At 34.7% G+C, this 21,280-nt stretch overlaps 1 protein-coding gene across 4 annotated transcripts in view; it reads left to right on the top strand.

Moving 5' to 3' along the window:
* LOC127879535 (ATP-dependent (S)-NAD(P)H-hydrate dehydratase-like) overlaps nucleotides 1-21,280 on the top strand; it is a 139,703-nt gene that overhangs the window by 41,646 nt on the left and 76,777 nt on the right. Inside the window, exon 9 of one of the 4 annotated variants that reach the window (XM_052426439.1) lies at nucleotides 3,888-5,618. The exons of the other annotated variants lie outside the window; for them this stretch is intronic. Within the exon in view, the coding sequence (XP_052282399.1) occupies nucleotides 3,888-3,960 (73 nt within the window). The 3' untranslated portion in view covers nucleotides 3,961-5,618. Of the gene's footprint in view, nucleotides 1-3,887; nucleotides 5,619-21,280 lie in introns of those variants that run through there. 4 annotated transcript variants of the gene reach the window in all.

The raw sequence follows: 21,280 nt of genomic DNA, 5'->3' as shown, positions 1-21,280 counted from the left end.
TTCATTGTTTATTGTTCCTGAATGTTTGAGAAAACTACAGAAATCTAAGAAAAACGACAATTACCAGATAACATAAGGCGACAAAGCGGTACTCTGCGCATAGTTATCATTTATTATGATAATATAAAATATGAGAATACCTTGATTTTCGTCATTAAGCGAGAGCTTTTTCCGCCATTTTGTGCGTACGATGTACTTTTGTGATCACGTGATTCCCCGCAGTGTTAATGTTTTACAGCATAAACATAATTGTATTTCGAATGTAGTTTTTACTCATTGATGTTTTACAGCATATTTGTATACTAGATAATAACAAATTTATTTGCAAGAATTAAATGCAGTTTGTTTTTCTGTCATCATTTCTGTCATTTGTGAAGGCTTCTCTTTACGGCTAGCAACCTCTCAGATAGCAAGAAACAAAACACTTCTTTACAAATGAAAATCCCCATGCAGTAGCAGTTGCTAGAGAGGTCTCCCAATGACAAGTCAATTATTGATGTAAATTGCCCATGCAATGGTTATCTCATCTATGTCTCATACAGTCTGTTCATGTAATTCATGGGTATTTAAAAGCTTTGGAATCTCTTGGTGGTGGTTGTTTGAATGAATGGCAATGCTAATCTGTTCTGAGTTGAAATTGGCAGTCACTTGTAATACCATTACCAGTTGTCATGTGTTTGTGTTCTTTTCATTGTTACATTATTCACATTTAGAAGATTGTTAATATATCAAGTTTGTGGTTGTTGTTGTTTTTTATGATGATATTCATCAAATAAATGTGTATATATGTCCTTATTTGATACACCTTAATAGTTTGCTTTTATTATTTATTTTATGTGCCAATCATCATTATATCATTTCATATACTGTACACTTAGTACGTTTACCTGAGGTATGTTAATACAAAACATTACAGAAGAAGGAACAATTAATTCTTGCATTTTCAAATTTCACAATGTTGAACAAAAGCTATGAACTAAAATTTACAGCAGCCTTGTTAGTATCTTGATAAATGACAGTGAAATTTTATCTCTTGCATCCAAACAAAAAGTGTAACAATGATGTTTGTTTGGTATACAGGCTGTAAGGTGTCCAGTTTCCACAGTTGATGCATATGATAGCCCCCTACCTCTAAAATCAAAGTGTTTTATTGCCTGCCTAATAATTGGTTACTTCTTTCACCTTTCAGGTAGACTGAATTGTATGTCTTTATTACCCTGAGTGTTGGAATGAGGATTTATTGTAGGGAGATTCAGTGCTTCCTGATGCACTGCTTGTATTTGCTGTTATTGTGTGGCTGGTTTAGTGTGGGTCATCAGCTTGTAGCTTTGCCTCTCTACAGGCCACATTTTTCATCCAATCTTTATAAATGTTGGTCAGAATGATTACCTGCAGTTTGAATCTAGGTCATGTGTTTTCAAAAAACTAGGTCACTGGGTCAAATTGGCGTAAAACCTTTTATCACTATAGAGGCCACCTTTTTTACTCAATCTTGGTCAGTATGTTGGCATCTGAGTCACATGCATTAAAACACTAGGTAACCAGGTCAAATCTTTTAAAAACATTTCTACCACTAAAAAAAAAAACATTTATGACTCAGTCTTGGTGAAACTTGCTCAGAAGTTTTATGTTGACAATATCCAGGCCAAGCTTGTATTTGGGTCATGTGCATTCTTAAACTTGTTGACCTGGTCAAATCTTAGAGAAAAAACTTGTTACCACTCTTGAGGCCAATTAAAAAAAAATCATTTTGGCAATACCCAGGGTGTATTGGAAACTGGGTCACATGCATGAAAAAACAGGTCAAATCTTAGTAAAAAAACTTGTTACCACTCAAGGGGTAACATTTATGACATAAGCTTGATGAAATTGTGTCTGTTTCTTATCTTGACAATATATAGAATAAGTATAAATGTGGTCAGATGAGGTAAACAAAACATAGGCTTCCTGTTGAACCTGTGTTTAGGCTTCCTGTTGAACCTGTGTGGACTGCACAAGCTAAACTAAGGCAAGGCTTCCTGTTGAACCTGTGCGGACTGCACAAGCTAAACTAAGGCAAGGCTTCCTGTTGAACCTGTGTGGACTGCACAAGCTAAACTGAGGCAACACCTTATGCACCTGCATTCAGTCCAGTTTTCTCAGAGCGAGGCTAAATCTTTTTGTGGCTTCTGATATTATTGCTAGTCATTTGATTTATAAGCAATACTTGCACAGACATGTTTGATATTCATTGTCTTCATAGAGCTGCATGAAACACATTACTAATGAACACATTGATTTACAAGAACAGTTTGTAGAACAATGCACTGTTTTGTTTGTCATATTTTAGTTAGTGTCCTCAACAATCAAATTGAATGTGTAGTGCACATGTATCTGAATGTGAATATAAAGTTTAAAAAGAAATCAAGTTTATTGGATGTTCAGATTCTAATATTTGTAAATTGATTTGAGAAGCATTCTTCCTTCACCAGTAAAAAAGGTGTCATATTATAGACGAAGTTTCCTTATTAAATACATTAATCATTGATTAATAAATCAAAATGCAATTTGTTGGGCAACATGCTAATCCAAATGAGCTATCAATGATTAAAGCTCCTCTCACATCAGTGCTGGAACATTCAGCAAACATCATATTAATGGGACCTTAGTCACTGAAATCATTACTTCAAATGAGTACAGGGCAGAGATCAAATGATATGAACATTTTGAAGGTATTTTAATATATTTAAACTGTTCTTCAGGTTAGGTTTCTGTGTTGAGGATTGCATAATAATTTCATCGAATGAAAATGCAAATCTTTTTTACGATGGAAGAATAAACTTTTAAAATAGTTTTTAATTTTTATTTAAAATTTATATCCAATGTAACCAAGTGAATACAAATACCGGAACTCCTTCAAAGCCTCTTAGAAATCTTTGAAATTGGGCAATAAGTACTTAGTTCAACTTACAAATGAAGCATGAACACAGCTTATTATTTTCTGATTATATGGCTGCTTTCTTCCAATTTTCTTTCTCTGTAATGCTGATGTTATTGATGCTAGGATAGCGGAATTATTTTTCCAACGATGTGAAAAGTATTTGAAAACGAATGCCAAATGTTTTTTACGCATTTTTTGCTCCATAAAGAGAGATGTCTGTCAATGTTTTAAGCATTATAATTTTTCATGTCTCAGCAGTCTGCTAAACGTTTGATTTGTAAGCTGAATAATGGGCTAATTATGTTCCCTGCAAAAAATGTCTTGCGGATGTCATATTTGCATAACAGCTGCAGAGGCCTTATCCTCGCTGAATTCCAGTAGATTCTGTAAGTATTCCAGACAGCGTTTCCCTCATTTCTTGCTCCGTTGAAAGATCTATTTCACATTTCTATTTCCTTGAATAACATTCTAAACGGTCTTTCAGCACACCAGAGTAATGTTCCTAAAACAACAACAAAATGTTATGGGAGTAATTCAATTTGTAGTCGATTTCAGTAACCATGTGGATACAGAATTTATTTACGCCATAAATTTGCTGTTTTTGAGCCCTAATTGATGCATGACGAAGACGAAATTATTGACATTATCCAGGTTGTCATCCTTTTGTAAAGCGTTATCCTTCTGTTGCTTTAAATAATATCCAGTGTTTGTATTCGTGTAATCATGCTTAATACCAGACTAGGTAAACTCATTGTTTTCTACATGCTTATAGAATAATTAAGACATAAACAACATGTCATTCTTCATATCAATCAGTACACATAAAACATAGTGTCTTTTAGTACCCTTACCTCAACCACTCCAGTGTTTAATGCCCTTCTACTTTCAATAGTTGAATTCTTCCTGAATGTAGGGAGGCGAAATATTTTGTTGTACAACTACACCAGTATTATAACCACCTTTGCAGACATGTAGTGAGACAAGACTGTTTGATGGACAGGGGGAGAGTGCACAAACCATCACCCTACCTTGGTCATTGAGTACAGAAACATCACACCCTACCTTGGACAGGTTAAGGAGATACATCAACGGGATCATTGGAGAGCTGTGTAGCCAATCATCCTTGCTTGGTCAGAAAGCTGATATGTTTTGATAGGGGTCATAAGATATATTGGCATTTTTGCTATTTTAATGTTGCTGGTGAAAAGAACAAGGCGTTTGATTTTAAGAAATAAGTTTATTTCAGTAGCTTCCTTTCAAGGATATGAAATTTGTAAAAATTTAACTGAATGTATAAATATTAAGCATTGTTGCATTGATGAATCCTCGGTCATGTTGTCCAGAGAAACAGATAATCCTTAATATGAACTCATGTTCTTTCAAATTCATAGCATAAAATTGGTCATTAAGATACATAATAAACCCCTTCTGTAAGCATTTAAGTTTATAGCCTTTCTCATTTACCTGGGACCATCTATGGTTTTCAAAATATTATCATGTTGACTTATATCTTTTATTGTACTCTTTACAAATGAAAAGCCATCATGATGAAATTCCGAGTCTTGGAGCAAACCTCTTTTTCATTAACGCTCCTATGATTGGTATGCTGGAGAATGGAAAACACAGCTTCCGGAAGATTGTGAATTGGACGTCTGCAGTGTCTGTATGTGAAGTATTAAACACAGTGTAAACAGTTATAAGTGTATGAGTGGTTCATATGGCACCAGCATGTTGTTATTAAAGTATGCATTCCATACCATTATTGCATTCATATATAAAGATATTACAAAGAAATGTATGTTTTCCCTTTGATCAAAGGCATAAAATGTAAGAAAAATGTATGTAAATAGAGGCTCATGGTATCTTAGTATTAGGCGAAGAAATTTTGGTTGAAATTATTTGGTTAATTTAATGTTACAGCATATCACAGTAGACATTTCAAGTTTGATAAAGAAATAAATAATTTAAAATATAAATGGATTTGACTGTCACTGCTAACTCAATCGATCATGTGTTCAACAGTTTTCGCTTATTAGTGAATCCCTCCAATGCATCGTCCAAGGCCTGTCATAACCTTGTTATACATAGTTATTTCTTCATCAAAGGTATCTCTTTCAAATTTAAAGGTTTTATTATGTCTTCAGCCACCTTTCAAGCTTCACGATATCATTAGCAGATGTTGGTGCATGTGAATTTTCTGATTCAAACAAAGGCTACATCAAAAAAAGCAAACACATCAAGGTTTTTCATTTATCTTGCAGTACCTTTTACTATAATTTGTTTCTTTTTTCTGTGTTTTCTGTTCAACAATCCTCATTTCCCTATTTGTGGATGTATTTCCTACACTTACAGCAGAATATTATTAATTACAGACTTGTTTGCAATATAAACAGAGGCTGTCTTTATTTTGTAAACCAATCCTTAGAATGAATGTTTCCTTCATTCCTGTGCATGTTCTTATTGGATGTTTTGACACTTGATCTTGATTCTATGGGTTGCAGATATTTTCAGATTGCTTCTTGTTCATTTCCTCTGAGATTGTTTAGGCATATTCATCTTAATTTGTTACGGTACATTTTGTAGATTTCCAAATGTTCATTTTCATTGTGTCATGGAGCAGCTACATTGTTTTATATTTGAATGTGTTACTTTTCTCACCAATAGTGCCCTTTTTGCTACTTAAAAAATAATTTCTGCTTAGTGTTGGTTCTTGTGGTTAAAAAGAATAAATGTCATTCTTCTTCATCTGAATTAAACCTTAGTGGTTTGATAATACAATCCAGAACACCAAACATTTTGTTATTTACACCAATAACCTAAACTTAGCTGTAAATTATTTAGATTCTACCATGCAATGTATTGTTTGCCTGCATAATATTAGAACTATTTTTAAAATTTCCATATTGTTGCGTCAAAAAATAAAATTCTCCATTAAATTAAAATAAAAATTAAATTTGTGGGGCCACCCCCCCCCCAAAAAAAAAATTAAACACAACAACAACAAACAAACATCAACAACAAAATGTCATATGACTCATTTCCTTTATCATAGTTTCCTTGTTCCCCTTTTCCACAGTGATATAATAATTTATAATTACAATTTCTGGGAGAACAATTTCTGGCATGAATTATATGTTGTAGCTAATGTTACTGCGTCACAAAGCAAGATGTCATCATGTTAATCAGTTGGTAACCATGAAATTGTTGTAAACCTTTATGCAGTGTTTTTATTAAACGAATTGGATATAAAGTGCTTAGAAATCATCTAATAAATCCCTTGCAACATATGTGCTAATTGTTATAACTTTGTTTCACTCACAATATTGCTGCTGAATGAATGTCAGATATGACACCATTAGAGGAAAAGAATAGTGTGCAAATGTCTTTGATCTCTGCAACTTTGCAGTTCTCAAAGGTTCATAGTGTGTTGTTGTCTTAATATGATTTTTATTTAGCCTTAATGTTAATAATAAAATTTCTTACAATGCCAAAATTATCATTTCCTTTGTATGAAAATGGTGCTTCATTGAAATGTCAAGTGGTTTTGTAATCCCAATTAAGAATTGTTCCATGTTTGTTTTGTACAGAACATAAAAATATTTATTTTGGAGCTTTGTTTATTTTCTGCAGATGATAAAGAGTTGGCAAGATAAGAAAGTACATACATCTGCAGTTGATCATGATCCCCATTCTATATTCTAATACTCTGTTGGTATTTTTTATTTGATTGAAATACCTGCTGGAAATCAGAGTTATACAATGTTTAATGTCATTAGTAGCGTATCATAATGAATACAAATTCTGATCTTAAAATATTATTAAGAATGATCTAAAGCAACATATATAATGAATATATCTAAAAATAAGAAGAGATTTTTTATCTATTGCTTTATTTCAGGACACTGAAATATATGCCAACATGTTTTCCATTAAATATCTATAAAGTTAATTACTGTAAGCCTTTGCTGAAATTAATCCCGTAGTGAAATTCTCATAACAGCACCAGGCTTGAATAGAGTGGGTGGGGTATCAAAATAATCTGCTTAAATTAACAACATTAGCAATTTCCGTAACAAATTGTAAGATCAAAACAGTTCAGAGTGACAGAAACTCTTATATCAAGATCTTATACATTCTAAACTTTTGAAGTATTCCAAAAGGGAGGTGCTGCCATGTTTTTTTGTGCGCCAAAACATTTGTTTTGCCAAGTTTTCAAATGAAGATGTTTGTGCTTCAATTGGTGGGTAGTTTTTTTAGCCTAATTCTGTATCACATGGTTGTGGGAATTTTCATATTTTCAGGTACATAATTACAAAGTAGGCAATCCAATGCTTAATAACTTATTTTCATACCCTAGAAAAATATTCAGATCAGCATATTTTATGTGCAATAGAATATCTTAGTGCAAAAAAGCCAGATATTTAAGTTTCTTCTTTTTAGATACATTAAACAAAAGATCCTGCAAAATGAGATTTTTTGTTTGGTAGTTTATCATGTGTTTGTCAAACATTGACATTCCATGTTATGTAACCACCAACATGAAGTGAATTGTCAGAATTCTCTGTGCAATTCCACCTTTTCTAGGGCAGAACCATCACCATTCCTAACCCTCATAAATGAAATTGCTGCCATCGGCCATTAATTTTGTGATTGTCATAACTTGCACATTTCTCAGGGTCTTCTTCCTGGATTTCACGATTTCCTTCTTCCAAATAAGTTGCCCTTAGGAAGTCAGTAGGACATGATTAAGTTTTCATGCCCTCTGACAAAAACTATTTGATGCTTTTAATCTTATACATAAGTCTCTCACAGTGCTTCATTTACTTTCTTGTAAAAAACTTTTTGAAAATATTTTTTATCACAAACTATAATCACATAGTTGTTATTTTAATATTTTAATATTTTTAGCTCATCTATTTTATTTTATTTTTAATTATGAGCTATTGTCATCACCTTGGCGTCGGCGTCTGGTTAAGTTTTGTGTTTAGGTCCACTTTTCTCATAAAGTATCAAAGCTATTGCATTCAAACTTGGTACACTTACTCACTATCATGAGTGGACTGAGCAGGCAAAGTTATATAACTCTGGCATGCATTTTGACAGAATTATGTGCCCTTTTTATACTTAGAAAATTGAAAATTTGGTTAAGTTTTGTGTTTAGGTCCACTTTATTACTAAAGTATCAAAGCTATTGCTTTCATACTTTCGACACTTACTAACTATCATAAGGGGACTGTGCAGGCAAAGTTATTTAACTCTGACTGGCATTTTGACAGAATTATGGCCCCTTTATACTTAGAAAATAGAAAATTTTGTTAAGTTTTGTGTTTTAGTCCACTTTACTCCTAAAGTATCATAGCTATTGCTTTCAGACTTGGAACACTCGCAAACTATCATAAGGGGGCTGTACAGGACAAGTTACGTAACTCTGGTTGTCATTTTGATGGAAATATGGCCTTTTTTGACTTAGTAACTTTGAATTTATGGTTAAATTTTGTGTTTACATCCACTTTACTTCTAAAGTATCAAGGCTATTGCTTTTAAACTTCAAATACTTTTATACTATCATGAGGGTACTGTACCTGGCAAATTGAATTTTACCTTGACCTTTGAATAACCTTGACTCTCAAGGTCAAATAATTTAATTTTGCTAAAATTGCCATGACTTCGTTATTTATTATCAGATATGATTGATACTTTGACAAAACAACTCGTACCTGACATACTACAATAGACAACACCCAAACCATCTCCCATGCCCCATCCCCCCCCCCCCCCCCCCCCCCCCCGAATCCCCCCTTCCAAAAAAAAAGACATTTTTATTTTTCATTTCTTTTTATTTTTGAAATATCATCTTATAAATGACCATACCCTCACACTATACCCCCCGACCCCCCCCCCCCCCAATTTTTTTTTTTTGAAACATGGTTAAAAAACAAAAATATGTATGTTTTTAAATTTATTTTTGAAAGACCGTCAAACTAACCCACCCAAGAATCCCCCCCCCCCAATTTTTTATTTATTTTTTGTTTCATTTGTATTTCTTATTTTTGGAATATAATGTAATAAATGACCACACACCCACACTATACACCCCTCTCCATCTTTTATTATTGAAGTATTGAGATAGGTCCCTTCACTTTTAAAAAGAAAAATAGATGAGCGGTCTGCACCCGCAAGGCAGTGATCTTGTTATATATTGGAGTCCATGACCCAGTCTCAGTCTTCGTTGCTCATTATGAATTTAAGACAAAGTAAAAACTGTAGTTTTGCTTGAGATTGCGAGCATTCCATAAAAATGTTCTTTAATTTGGGTTGTGTTTATTTGACACTTTTTGTTTTCTTGTTTGCATTGCTAGAAAACAAAACAGATAAGAAAGACATAAGACATAAAGTAATACTCATATTTTCAAATTCTGTTGTTATTAAAGGTGATCACATGTATTGAAAGGTATGGACAAGAAAAGAGATATCTGTCGTTTGTAATATATGTTTCAATATCAGCTCAGAGAAAAGGCGCTAAACTGCTGTTGACAGATTTGTAGCATGTGTTTGATGCTCATTGATGCAACAGAGGCATTTGGAAATGAGGCAGAAAATGGGATTATATAAGTGAAGGCAACAGCAACTATGGAGTTGTAAATCTGTTGTAAGTAAGCTTGCTAAGGTTAGAAAGGCCAGTTGGCAATTTGATAGTTCAGTGCAAATAGTGATAAGATGCTTTGAAAAGGTGTTGATCTCTTTGTATTACAATATGTTAAATGTGTGTTTATGTGAAAGACATTTGCTATGCACAAGCGATGGAAAGAGGCTTACAATTTGTGGCAAAGCAATTTCAGTATGTAGCATTTTTGAACAGGTTTTAACCTTCAACATTATAGCAACTGATTGATAATAGCCATGTCTCATTCATATCAGAGTTAAGTCCAAGATATTTGGAGTCATGTAAAACTTGTTTCAATGTATTCTGTCTTTAGAGAAGTGATTATTTTACAGGGCTGCTGCAGAAATGAACAAGCAAATTCATTACCATTTGGCATTTATCTTGGAGCTTGTAATCAGATGTTGATTGAAATGTTTAGCAGACATATTTCCACTTTTATGTGCAAGAAAACTTCTAATCTTGAACTCTGGAAGGAGATGTGGGAGGCGAATGGAGTGCTAGTGACAAGATGCAGGGGGATATAGTAGAAAATGTAATGGTGCAATTCCAATGTTTTCTACATTTAACCATGTAGATGACTATTACTTGCAGACTTCAATGATAACATTTAAATTTAGTAACAAGAAGGCTCTAGCCATCAATCACCAAGACTTTGGTGTCATGTGCAACATAAACTATGTAAAACTGCATCCAACACCTGTATCCCATTTATTGAGCCATATACTTTAGTGTAAGAGCCTTAAACAAAACTAAACAGGAACTCTTGCCTAAGCTTCATTAACCTGTGAACTTTTTATCTCTCAGTTTAGGTTTAATGGCCTTGACAAAGGATCAAGCAAGCAACCACTAACAGTGAAGATCATAGGACATGCCTCATGCGAATATGGCTCTTATGCTGTATGAGGTCAGCAATCTCAAAACCAGCCTGCGCATTGGCAGAGGGTTTTATGGTCTCATAAGGAAACAGGATAGTTCATGACATGACTGAGCAGTTGCTCATGATCTTCTGGAGCTTAGCCGGTTCATATGGCAAAAGACCCATATCCGCATGCCTATGCAGCTTTCATGTTTGGAGCATTCCCATCCCACAGATGGCCCAAAATGCAATAATTGTTTATGTCTATTACACAAGATTTAGATTCCAGAGGTTTGGCAGCAATTATTTGCTGCATAATGGGAATTAAAATGTGTGTCTGCAATTTGTGAGAGCATTCTGAGATTACATAAATTAAATGGTGCCATGAAACAAGAAACATACTGGGTGATTTGAAGTTTGGGGCTCAATGTTGATTTATGATTTTAAGAAACAATGATTCATACAATTTTGATAATTAGGTTTTTAGTTTGTAAATTCATTTTGTTGCTTTTGATAATATAAGTCAAAAGCAAACCAAAAATATAATACTCCTGGTATATGCCCTCCAGTAAGAATCATAGTTTTTTAATAGAAATTCAATGGTGGTTCATTTTGTTAAGCTAAAAGATATGTTGTAAGTTTAGCTTGCTTTTTTTCTTGTATTTGTTTCTCCCATGAATAAACAGACATTCCAAAAGTAAGAAGAATTTCTTGTTAGCATAACAATAAGTGTAATTGATGCTTACATTATCTTTTGCACTGTGCTCTTTATGAACAAAACATATTACTTGCCGACTGTTGACTGCATAATTGATTCTTAAGGGAGACTGAGAACATATGGTAATACTGCACAGTAACAAATGACACCTTGTTTGAAAGATTGAGACACAAGCCAGAGTAGTTGATGATTGCATTTGCAGAGGTGCAGGTCTGGAAAGATCACTGAGAGAAAGGAAGTGCCTCACAAACAAGTGTTCACATGGCATCTTAGTTTGCTGAATGCCATAGGTGCATTATGGGCACATTCAAGATTATTTGAGGAAAATCAGCATGCAATTTCAGTTTGTCCTAGACTGTAGCTGCAAAACCCAAAAACTGTAACAATAAGTGTGAATAAGTGTGAAAATCATTCCGATCAATAACTAGTCAACAAATTGACCGATTGGCTTAATACTTCCAGTGTGCATTGGCCTTGGACAGTAGATGACCCCTATTGAAATTGGGTCACTACGTCAAAGGTCAAGGTCACTGTCACAATAAGTGTGAAAATCGTTTCCGACCAATAACTAGTCAGTGAAATGACCGATGGCTTGATACCTCACATGTGCATTGGCCTAAGACAGTAGATGACCCTTAATTAAAATACTATAATATCCTCAATCCATTTACTGTAGCAATGATTTAACAGAAGTGCATAATTCTGTTTCAACTTAAAACTTATTTAAGTGGCTAAGTCACACTAATATGATAAGATTTACTCTTATGGTCAGTTTTGTTGCAAATAATCCTGTGTCGAGGCCCTGTATGAAGGGGGGGGGGGGTTGGGGCATTTTTCTCCGACCGCGGAGCTATTGTTTTCTTATTTGAAATGGAATGATACTTGACAAATGGAAAAATAACCATTGAAACCACGCTATCTTCCTATCTTCTGCACATTATGATGATGACAGGATTTTGCAGTTAATACAATATTTTGCTTTTTGGTTTATTATTTGTTTTTATTGAGAATTTTAATTACATTTGTAAAAAAAAAAATACTTTGAAAATAAAGATAAACCTAATGGCCGCTTTTGTTTGTTATTTGGTCAGGGGCCAGCAACTGGCTTGATCTTTGTTCATAATTTCTTATTGTCAAAGTAGATACGATGACAATTTTTCACAATAGTTAGAATATGTGTTCCACACTGCTTACAAAAATGAAATATTCTGACAAATGAAATTGCTGTTGAAGCATTCATTTTTATCTAGACAACAAGATTACAAATTCATTTAACACGTAATTTCTTGTGACATGATAATTGCATTGTGTTGAAATGTTTCCAACAATTGGCAGTGGGGATTCTTGTGGGCTCAGAAATGAATTGAAAGGGAATTGATTCATCTAATCTGTTGTTTCATCTCAAGATGGCCTCAACCAAAGCACTGATGCTTCCTTAAGATAACCTAGTGCCCACAATGAAGTGAAAATCACAATTGATTGCTCTGCAAGTACAATTACTATTACTTTCTTGTCAATGGAAGTTAGTATTATTAGTAATTTTGTTGCACATTGTGTGTCTGCTTGTAAGTAAATTTTAAAGTCAAATATTTGGGGTATTGTTTGTGTCATGTTTTAAGTGCCCAAAGATAACATGATCCTTTTGATAAATTGACAATTTGAAAAGTCTTTATAAATATTAAACCAGGGGCGTAGCTGGGCATTATGCAAATACGCACGTGCGTACACTGTTTGGACAAAAATACAAAATTAAAGTGATCGAAAAATGCAATAAAATGTAATGCCTAACCCGGGTTAGGCATATTTTCTATGCGAGAGATGTGTTTTCATATCGAAAACACTTAAATTGTCTTAAAGTGTTTTTTTTCTACTTCATAGAATATGCATGATTTACCATTTGCGAGGTCACGTTTCTTTTGGTGGTGACTATATGTTACATTATTTTCGAGTGCGCTTTATTGTTGTTTCTTACTATGTATCTGAATGGACTGTTTACGAAGCAGGAGATTTTAAGAATGGCTGCTAATTTGATGTCGCCCCCGTAAAAAGATGTTTTTGACGGAAGATCAGGCCAGCCAACATCCAGTACAGATAAAATACAATTGTTGACTGCTGACTGGAGCGATGTTCTTATGTATAAGTTCCCTGTTAGGTAGGTTAAACGTTAGTGTCCTCTGTGCATGCACATTCATGAAATTTAAAATATTTTCCAAATTATCATTATTTTGTAAAATACTGAGGTATGACAGTTTCAAATATAATTGCTATGTTCCGGCAAAGGTTTAAACCATCAGAAACGCGTTGCTATATTTTATGTGCACAAATTTGACATGTTCTATATCTGATTCTCTGACCGATAAGCTATGTTTCAATTCGGCACTCAACCCGAGGAATATGAATTTTCCGATCAAGGTACCTTAACATTAAATCTGGTAATTTGCATAACTGCTGTTGCAACACTAGATGAACTAGCCAATGACCACGGGGATGTAATGGCAGCTGGTTACAGTAATGTGATACAACAGTTTAGGTTCATTGTGACAATAGTCGCAGTAGAGCACCTCCTGAGTGGATTGGCTGCCATTTCTAAGATGTAACAGGATAAAGAGTGCGACCTTATAGAACCAACATCAGAGGCTCAAACTATCACTGGCATGTTACAGGTAAATTACATAAACATTACTGCATTCGTACACATTTCATGGATACAGGATTTCGTGTTGATGGTGTAACTTATTCTGATAGGGAAGAGCGTAACTTTACAAAAAAATAACAAAATACGTTAATTCGGCATGTTGTTATGTAAATCTGCCCCATTACATATAAATCTTGCGAACAGCGCCGATTATTTGCCAAATTTTGCCTTTCTATATTCAAAATTGCCCTTTTGTCCACCGGGTCTGCCCCCGCCCGAACCCGCCTATTAATTTAATGCATGATTATATCTCTGAACTTGTTATCCCCCGCCATAGGCGGAGGGATATTGTTTTGGCGTTGTCCGTCCATCCATCCGTCCGTCTTTCCGTCCGTCCGTCCGGCACTTTTGTGTCCGGAGCCATATCTTGGAAGTGCTTCTGCGGATTTCATTGAAACTTGGTATGAGTATATATATGGATAAGAGGATGATGCACGCCAAATAGCATTGTACAACATCTGTTAATAACGGAGTGATGGCCCTTTGTATCTTGAAAAAATGCTTTTTTGTGTCCGGAGCCATATCTTAGAAATGCTTTGACGGATTTCATTGAAACTTGGTATGAGTATTTATATGGATAAGAGGATGATGCACGCCAAATGGCATTGTACACCATTGGATAATAACAGAGTTATGGCCCTTTGTATCTTGAAAAAAATGCTTTTTTGTGTGTCCGGAGCCATATCTTGGAAGTGCTTTGACGGATTTCATTGAAACTTGGTATTAGTATATATATATATGGATAAGAGGATGATGCACGTTGGTGTTGTCCATCAGTCCAGAAAACTTTTGTGTCCAGAAGTATATTGGCGAGGGATATCAATTTAACGAATTTGCTTGTTCATTTGCAGACTGGGCAGTTGTGTCTTCAGAATCAAATTCAGAGCTTTATCCTCAAAAACTGCGTTGAATTGTCACTGAAACATATAAACATACATAGCTTTATACATATCTTGTTGGTGGCAAGAATGTTTATCTTTTAAATATGTATCAATATAAGCGGGTATTTTATAGGCTGAACGAGCAGATGAGATGGTGTGGGATGCACTGTATGAAAAATCTGTAGCGCTTGCCGAGGAGTTTGGTATGGACCCATTAATGTCTAGACACGCTGGTCGTCATCGTCACATGCCCAAAGCCCCATCAGCTACCCCATCCCAATACTGGAAGATGAACATGTACCTTCCCTTCATGGATCATCTGCCACAGGAATTAGACTCACGACTACTGCAAGGGCATGCATGACTTAATGTTCAATATCTCATACCAACCAAGTTGCGTACATGTCTAAGATATTTCGTCTGAAAAGGCATTTATTCATGTAGTCCCATGTATGTAGCTATTGACTGTTGAAAATAACATGATATTGAATTATAGTTATACTGTAACGTGCATAATCAGAAATTTACGGACATTCAGAGATAGATAAACCTTTTCAAATAAATTATTCATGAATGTTAACAATAATGATAATAATAATAATAATAATACACATGCGTTTAAACGGTCAATGATTATATAGAAATTTAAAGTATACGTAAATCATCGATAAACAAACATTAATTTATTTAAGATTCGGGTTTATGTTTGACGATACAGTGATATGGTTTAATAAACTAAACCGTGGGACAAATTTGTAAAATACTGCGATGCCATTAGTCAAAATATAAGTCCGAACATTAAGTGTTCTTCCCAATCAGGAGGCACAGATTATACAAACGCTTTTGTTATATTTTTATGCAACATGCTGTATGTATATCCTGATTCAATGACGCGACACGTTTTTTATATTGAAGGTGAGCGAATTAACAGACGGTCTTGTTCAAGAGATTTTCACCGAGTACCAGCCGGACCTTGAAGTTAACGATGTTACATTTGCCAGGGAGTGTAGAAGGTGAAGGGTGGAAGGCGAAAAGATTTTATCTCCTCAGCCGTTCAAAACCCTCGAGTTGGCGCTAACCCCGCAACGGAAAACTCCTACCCTAATGTTCAAAGATGTCTTTTCGTTCTGCTCTGCATGCCAGTATCTACAGCAACAGCGGAGAGATCTTTTTCTACAATGAGGCGGGCAAAGACATACCTCCGTAGCATCATGGAAACTGAGCGCATGTCCGACCTGGCCCTGTTGAATATACACCGAGAGCGAGAGATCGATCTGGAAGAGGTTGTTGACGTATTTGCCAGACGAAAGGAGCACCGTTTTGCCCTTTTATTTTGTGTGTAATGTAATGCATTTAATGCAGGAGACCTTGCATTAATTAAAATGTATACAGTTGACGTATATTGTTTTTAATAGTATTTTGCTAAAGTTAGAGAATACAAGACGAGATAAGTGACTAGAGTTATCGAGTAAATATAATAAACGTAGTTGCTAGCTAAAAGATGGGTATTTTGCTTGATTATGTCTCTTTTATTTGTGTTTTAACAATACAAATGAAGTTTAAATTCAGTTACTTTTGTCCAAAAGTGTTATGACCTATTTCATACCAAACCATATCATGGTTTTATTTAGACATACATTAAATGATATACCCCGATATAATTCTAGAATATATAAATCTTAAAGGAAAATCAATTGTTTTAAAATCGAAAATTAATGGTATCATATCCGTGTTTATCTCCCGCCATATTTTGCACTATTTTGCACTATAACATTGTCTGGAATCTCTCTAGAATGCACGTATGGTAGAAATAACAAAAATTCCGGGGGAGCATGCCCGGACCCCCTAGCATGCCGTTTGCGTACACTGAAAATCAGCCCAGCTACGCCACTGTAAACTATCTACAAAAATTGTGATATTAAGTAAGAAGTCATTTTTCAAAATCATATGTCAGCAACATGGATTGTTTGATTCAGATGCTGTGGAAAATTGCACTCACATGCTCAAAATGAAACTTTGAAACATTCTAGGCATCTTATTGATTGTGTTTTTTTTCTTCATTTTAAAACAAGGGTTCCAGAAAAATATTTCTCAAGTGGGACCAGCTGTTTAATTGAAGATTTCTCAAAATAAAAATTGGACGCCAACATTTTAAGGGCACACTTTTTTCCGACAGGTGATGGAAACCTAAGCATGTGAAAAGTTGATTTTCCCCTCTGTAAATTTTATTTCCATATTTTCCTGTCTCAATGATCAAGTATGATAAATTGTTAAATTGCTGCCTTAACCTTAAATGATTCAGCAAGAGCATGCAGTGTTGATGATGTGGGTCATAGGTAGACATATCAGCTTCCTTTCCTTCAGGGCCCCAGGTCTGTAATTATCCCAGGTACTTGGGGCCAATATTGGCCCACCCATTATTTTACATTTGGGGTTTCTTTTTGGGTATTATAATAGTAGCTTAATTGAAAAAAATGCGATCCTACATGCAGTCATATGATTTCAGTACTGGGGCTTTAAGTTGCTTGTGTTGGAATGAGCAATGCAATTTATGGTATGAAAATAAGCTTCATGCAGATAATGTTCTAGTAAAATGAAACATCCATTCCTTCATTTTTTTTGTTAGTTCTTATATAGCATTGTACTTTAACCATTTTTTTAAGTCTTTTTTTTAAACTAAGCTATATATCCAAGTCTGCTTGCATTCAATGAAACATGAAAAAAGTTAAGCTGTAAATGTTTTGACTTATGTCACCTGATTAAATTCAAATATTTGTTTTGTTTTAAGCCTGAATTTCTGGTTCAATGCCATTTCAACAGCTTTATTTGGGTTATCAAGTGCAGAGGAGGGTCTCTATTTACAGTCGGTGGATGTGGGACTACATGTTTGAAAACCTAGCCGGCTGGTCCATCTGATTACAGTGTAGGGGCCAAGAGAGCGTGGCCAAATGAGAGGCTAGCATACACCTTGTTTTGTCAATGATAGATGGTGGGTGGTTCTGATTTGATTGCAAGGGGCCACCAAGGTTATTATTTTCCAGTCATTAAAAACAGATAGATTACAACTGTCCTTTATATTATGGTAATGACAATCTAAAGAACTGTTTGAAACTAATCCTTTTAGATCATTTAGGTATAACAATTTTTTTACCTTTGCATTCTGGAAATTTTTCAAAACACTTGGATAAAAGTAACATGACAACTTATTGATGTCCTTTGTACATGTGAAGGGATCAACATTCTCATCATTTGCAAAAACTTATGTATCCTGAGATTATAAAATCTGGGTTTTTAGGATCTAATTTGCTCATGGGAAGCTTTAAGGATATAGTTATGTCTGTTGTCCATCATTCTGTCTGTCTGTCTGTCTATGCAGTAACTTTTTTTTCAAGCGCTTCTCCTGACCAAATATGCAGATCTAAATGAAACTTAACAAAAATTATCCTTGGTGAACCCTTAAAGTGATCTGGTCTGTTTGATACCTAGTTCTGCAGAGCTAAGCTTGATTTAAAAAAAAAGAACTTGAAAATCTCTGAAGCCACAACAATCAGGGCTTTAATATTTGGTGTCTTAACATGTGGTTCTCTACTTATTTATTCAAGTCATGCTGCTGGGGTCAAAAATGCCCATGCCCCAGGGGTCACACGATTTATATACTTCTATAGCAAGAGAATGTTTAAAACTTCTTCTCTTTTCTCTCAAATAACAAGACTCAGAGGTGTAATATTTAGTATGTAACATCATATGGTGGTATCTATCAAGTCTCTTATCAAGTTTGTTCAAATCATGCCCTTTGGGTTAAATTGGCACTGCCATCAGGAAATCTTTTTTTCCCTTGTATGAATATATGGAAAAAAAAATAAATATTCTTGTATGCCATTGCAAGGCCTAGAGGTTTGGAATATGTTATGTTGCATTATATGGTAGCTTTTAACCAGAGTTTGTTTAAATCATACACTTGGAGTAAAAACTTGCCCCACCCTGGGGTTACTTTTTCAATAGTGGAAATCTTCTCCTCTGAAACCGAAAAGCATAGAGATTTGGTATTCGGCATATAACTTGGAAGGGTGGTTCTCTATCAAGCATGTTCAAATGATGTCCGTGGGGGTAAAAAATTGCCCCATCCTGTGCAATACTTATTTCTCTTATATGTGTATATTGAAAACTTTGTCTGGAACCACAAGGCCAAGTGATTTGGTATTTGTTACTCTGTATGCTGGTCCTCTACTAAGTTTGTTAAAAAAGTGCCCCTGTACACTTAAAAATCTTCTCCTATGAAACCCCAAGACCCCCCAAGGTTTGGTATTTGTCATGTTACATCGTATGATGGTCTTCTACCAAGTTTGTTCAAATCAGGCCCATGGTGTTAAAACTTAGGGTTACTTGTTTAAATGTCTTTGCCTTGTTTAAAAATGGTTGCAGTTTGTTGAAAAAATGGCCACCAGAAATTGTTTGCCTAAATTGTTAAAGTCAAACCGTTTGAACCTTCTAAAGTTTTTTTTCCAATCTGTATTAGCTTGCTCAGAAAGTCTCAGGTAATCGACAAAGGGCCTATGGCATTCTTTTTATTAGTGCCTTCATGTTCTTGGTGGATCATGCCTGGGCATAGTGTTCTATCATGGTATCCATTATAATGATTGATAAGTTATGTACACACTTTGACATGCAGCAGTTTATGGCACTATTTAAATGTCTTTATTAATTCATCGTTTCCATTTTACTGCCAAATATTGAGTGTGGACCCACTTAATTCTGCAATATGCCCAGTAACTCTACCCCATCAGAGCAGTTTCCAAGAAACAATTATTGTCGGCTTGCATGCTGCCATGGTAGGAGAAGCCCTCTCAAGACTTGATGCTCTTTGATTTCATATGGATTGGTCCATGACTTGTGGCCATGATTATATATCATAACTGACAGCGGACACTGGCAAACGATGGACTTGGCTATAAACTGCATCAATTGTTTTCTTCCTGTCATTGGCATTAATGTAACACCTACAAATTTCATTGGTATTTTGTGTTGGTCATTTTGGCTTATAATAATTAAGCAATATTTGCTTTTTTCAAGCCAAGAAAAAATACTTATGTGTAAAGCGTTTCAGAACAAATTGTCAGAGATGTTTTGTTGTTTAAAGTCATCATCTTCAACATTTTATAACCATCTTGTGTGGAAAAATATGTACTAAATCAAATAATCCTTTCATTAAATTATCTTCATATTATTAACTGGTATAGAATAGACTTGTGATTACTGATGTAAAATTATCAAATAGAACATTTAATTGCTGTCATCTAATATGACTGTCAATTTTGTCATTGCATACAAATTATTTTCCAACAAATTCTAGGACACACATACCTCCATTAACACCTTTGAAGTTGCAATCAAAAGTAAAATCTTCCATTTGCAAAACCTGGTTTTCAGCACTATGAACTAAACTACTAACAAAAAACATTTTATTATAATTACAAGACAAACCCATTAGGACACTATGTTATCTCCTTGGTTTGTTACTATTTGCATTTAATGTTCACAATCAGCAGCAATAATTATCACATTGAGTTTAATTTCAATCCAACTAGGATGATGAACAGTTCCATGGTGGGACTTAATGAAAACAGCAAATGATTTAAGATTTGATTGAAATCATTGTAATTATAAGAGAGGCAGGAAGCATGTGGTCAAAGGTTCAAATATGTTACATTTTTACAAAATTAGGGGCCATCATAGGGAGGTTTGAAAGGTCTCGCAGCTGTAATTGCAGGTTTTGGTCTACACTTGATTGGATATTGACACGGGACCACTTGACAGGATGTAATTGTCAAGGTTGCAAGTCTGTGTCACTGCCCTCATCAATATTGTGGACATTCGGAGCTTCTTAAGTTTATTTGTGTCTTGTTCTGTGAAAATTGGGCATAATGCATGTGCGTTAAGTGTCGTCCCAGATTAGCCTGTGCAGTCTGCACAGTCTAATCAGGGACGACACTTTTCGCTTTAATGGTATTTTTCGTTTGAAGGAAGTCCCTTTTTACCGAAAATCTTGTTTAAGCTGAAAGTGTCGTCCCTGATTAGCCTGTGCAGACTGCACAGGCTAATCTGGCACGACACTTTACGCACATGCATTATGCCCAGTTTTCTCAGAACAAGACACATTTAAGAATGCTTAAATTTCTTATTTGAACAATTTGATTCACCATCTTAAAACAATATTCCATCTTTATATTAAAGATTTGTAAATCTATGTACACGGAATGGTCCAGAATTTACTCAGTGTCATTAGTTTCAAAAAAGAGTTCCACATGATCCTATTAAGTGAAAATGTTCAAAAACATAAGTACATAATGATACAGTTTTAGGAATAAGAAACTCTTACTGTAATTCACTAGTGAATAAAGATTATAACCTTGCATAGCACACAATCAGATGTGAAATCTAATAGCATGCTGAATTAAAAAAACGAAGATGTTACAGGAGTCAACCCACCTGCCCCATTTGAAGTTCCTATTAAGCATCATTATAAATAAATATTCTGAAATACCCCGT

The sequence above is a fragment of the Dreissena polymorpha genome, chromosome 4 (assembly GCF_020536995.1).
Source record: "Dreissena polymorpha isolate Duluth1 chromosome 4, UMN_Dpol_1.0, whole genome shotgun sequence".
NCBI lineage: Eukaryota > Metazoa > Mollusca > Bivalvia > Myida > Dreissenidae > Dreissena > Dreissena polymorpha.
This window is presented reverse-complemented; position numbering and strand designations above follow the sequence as displayed.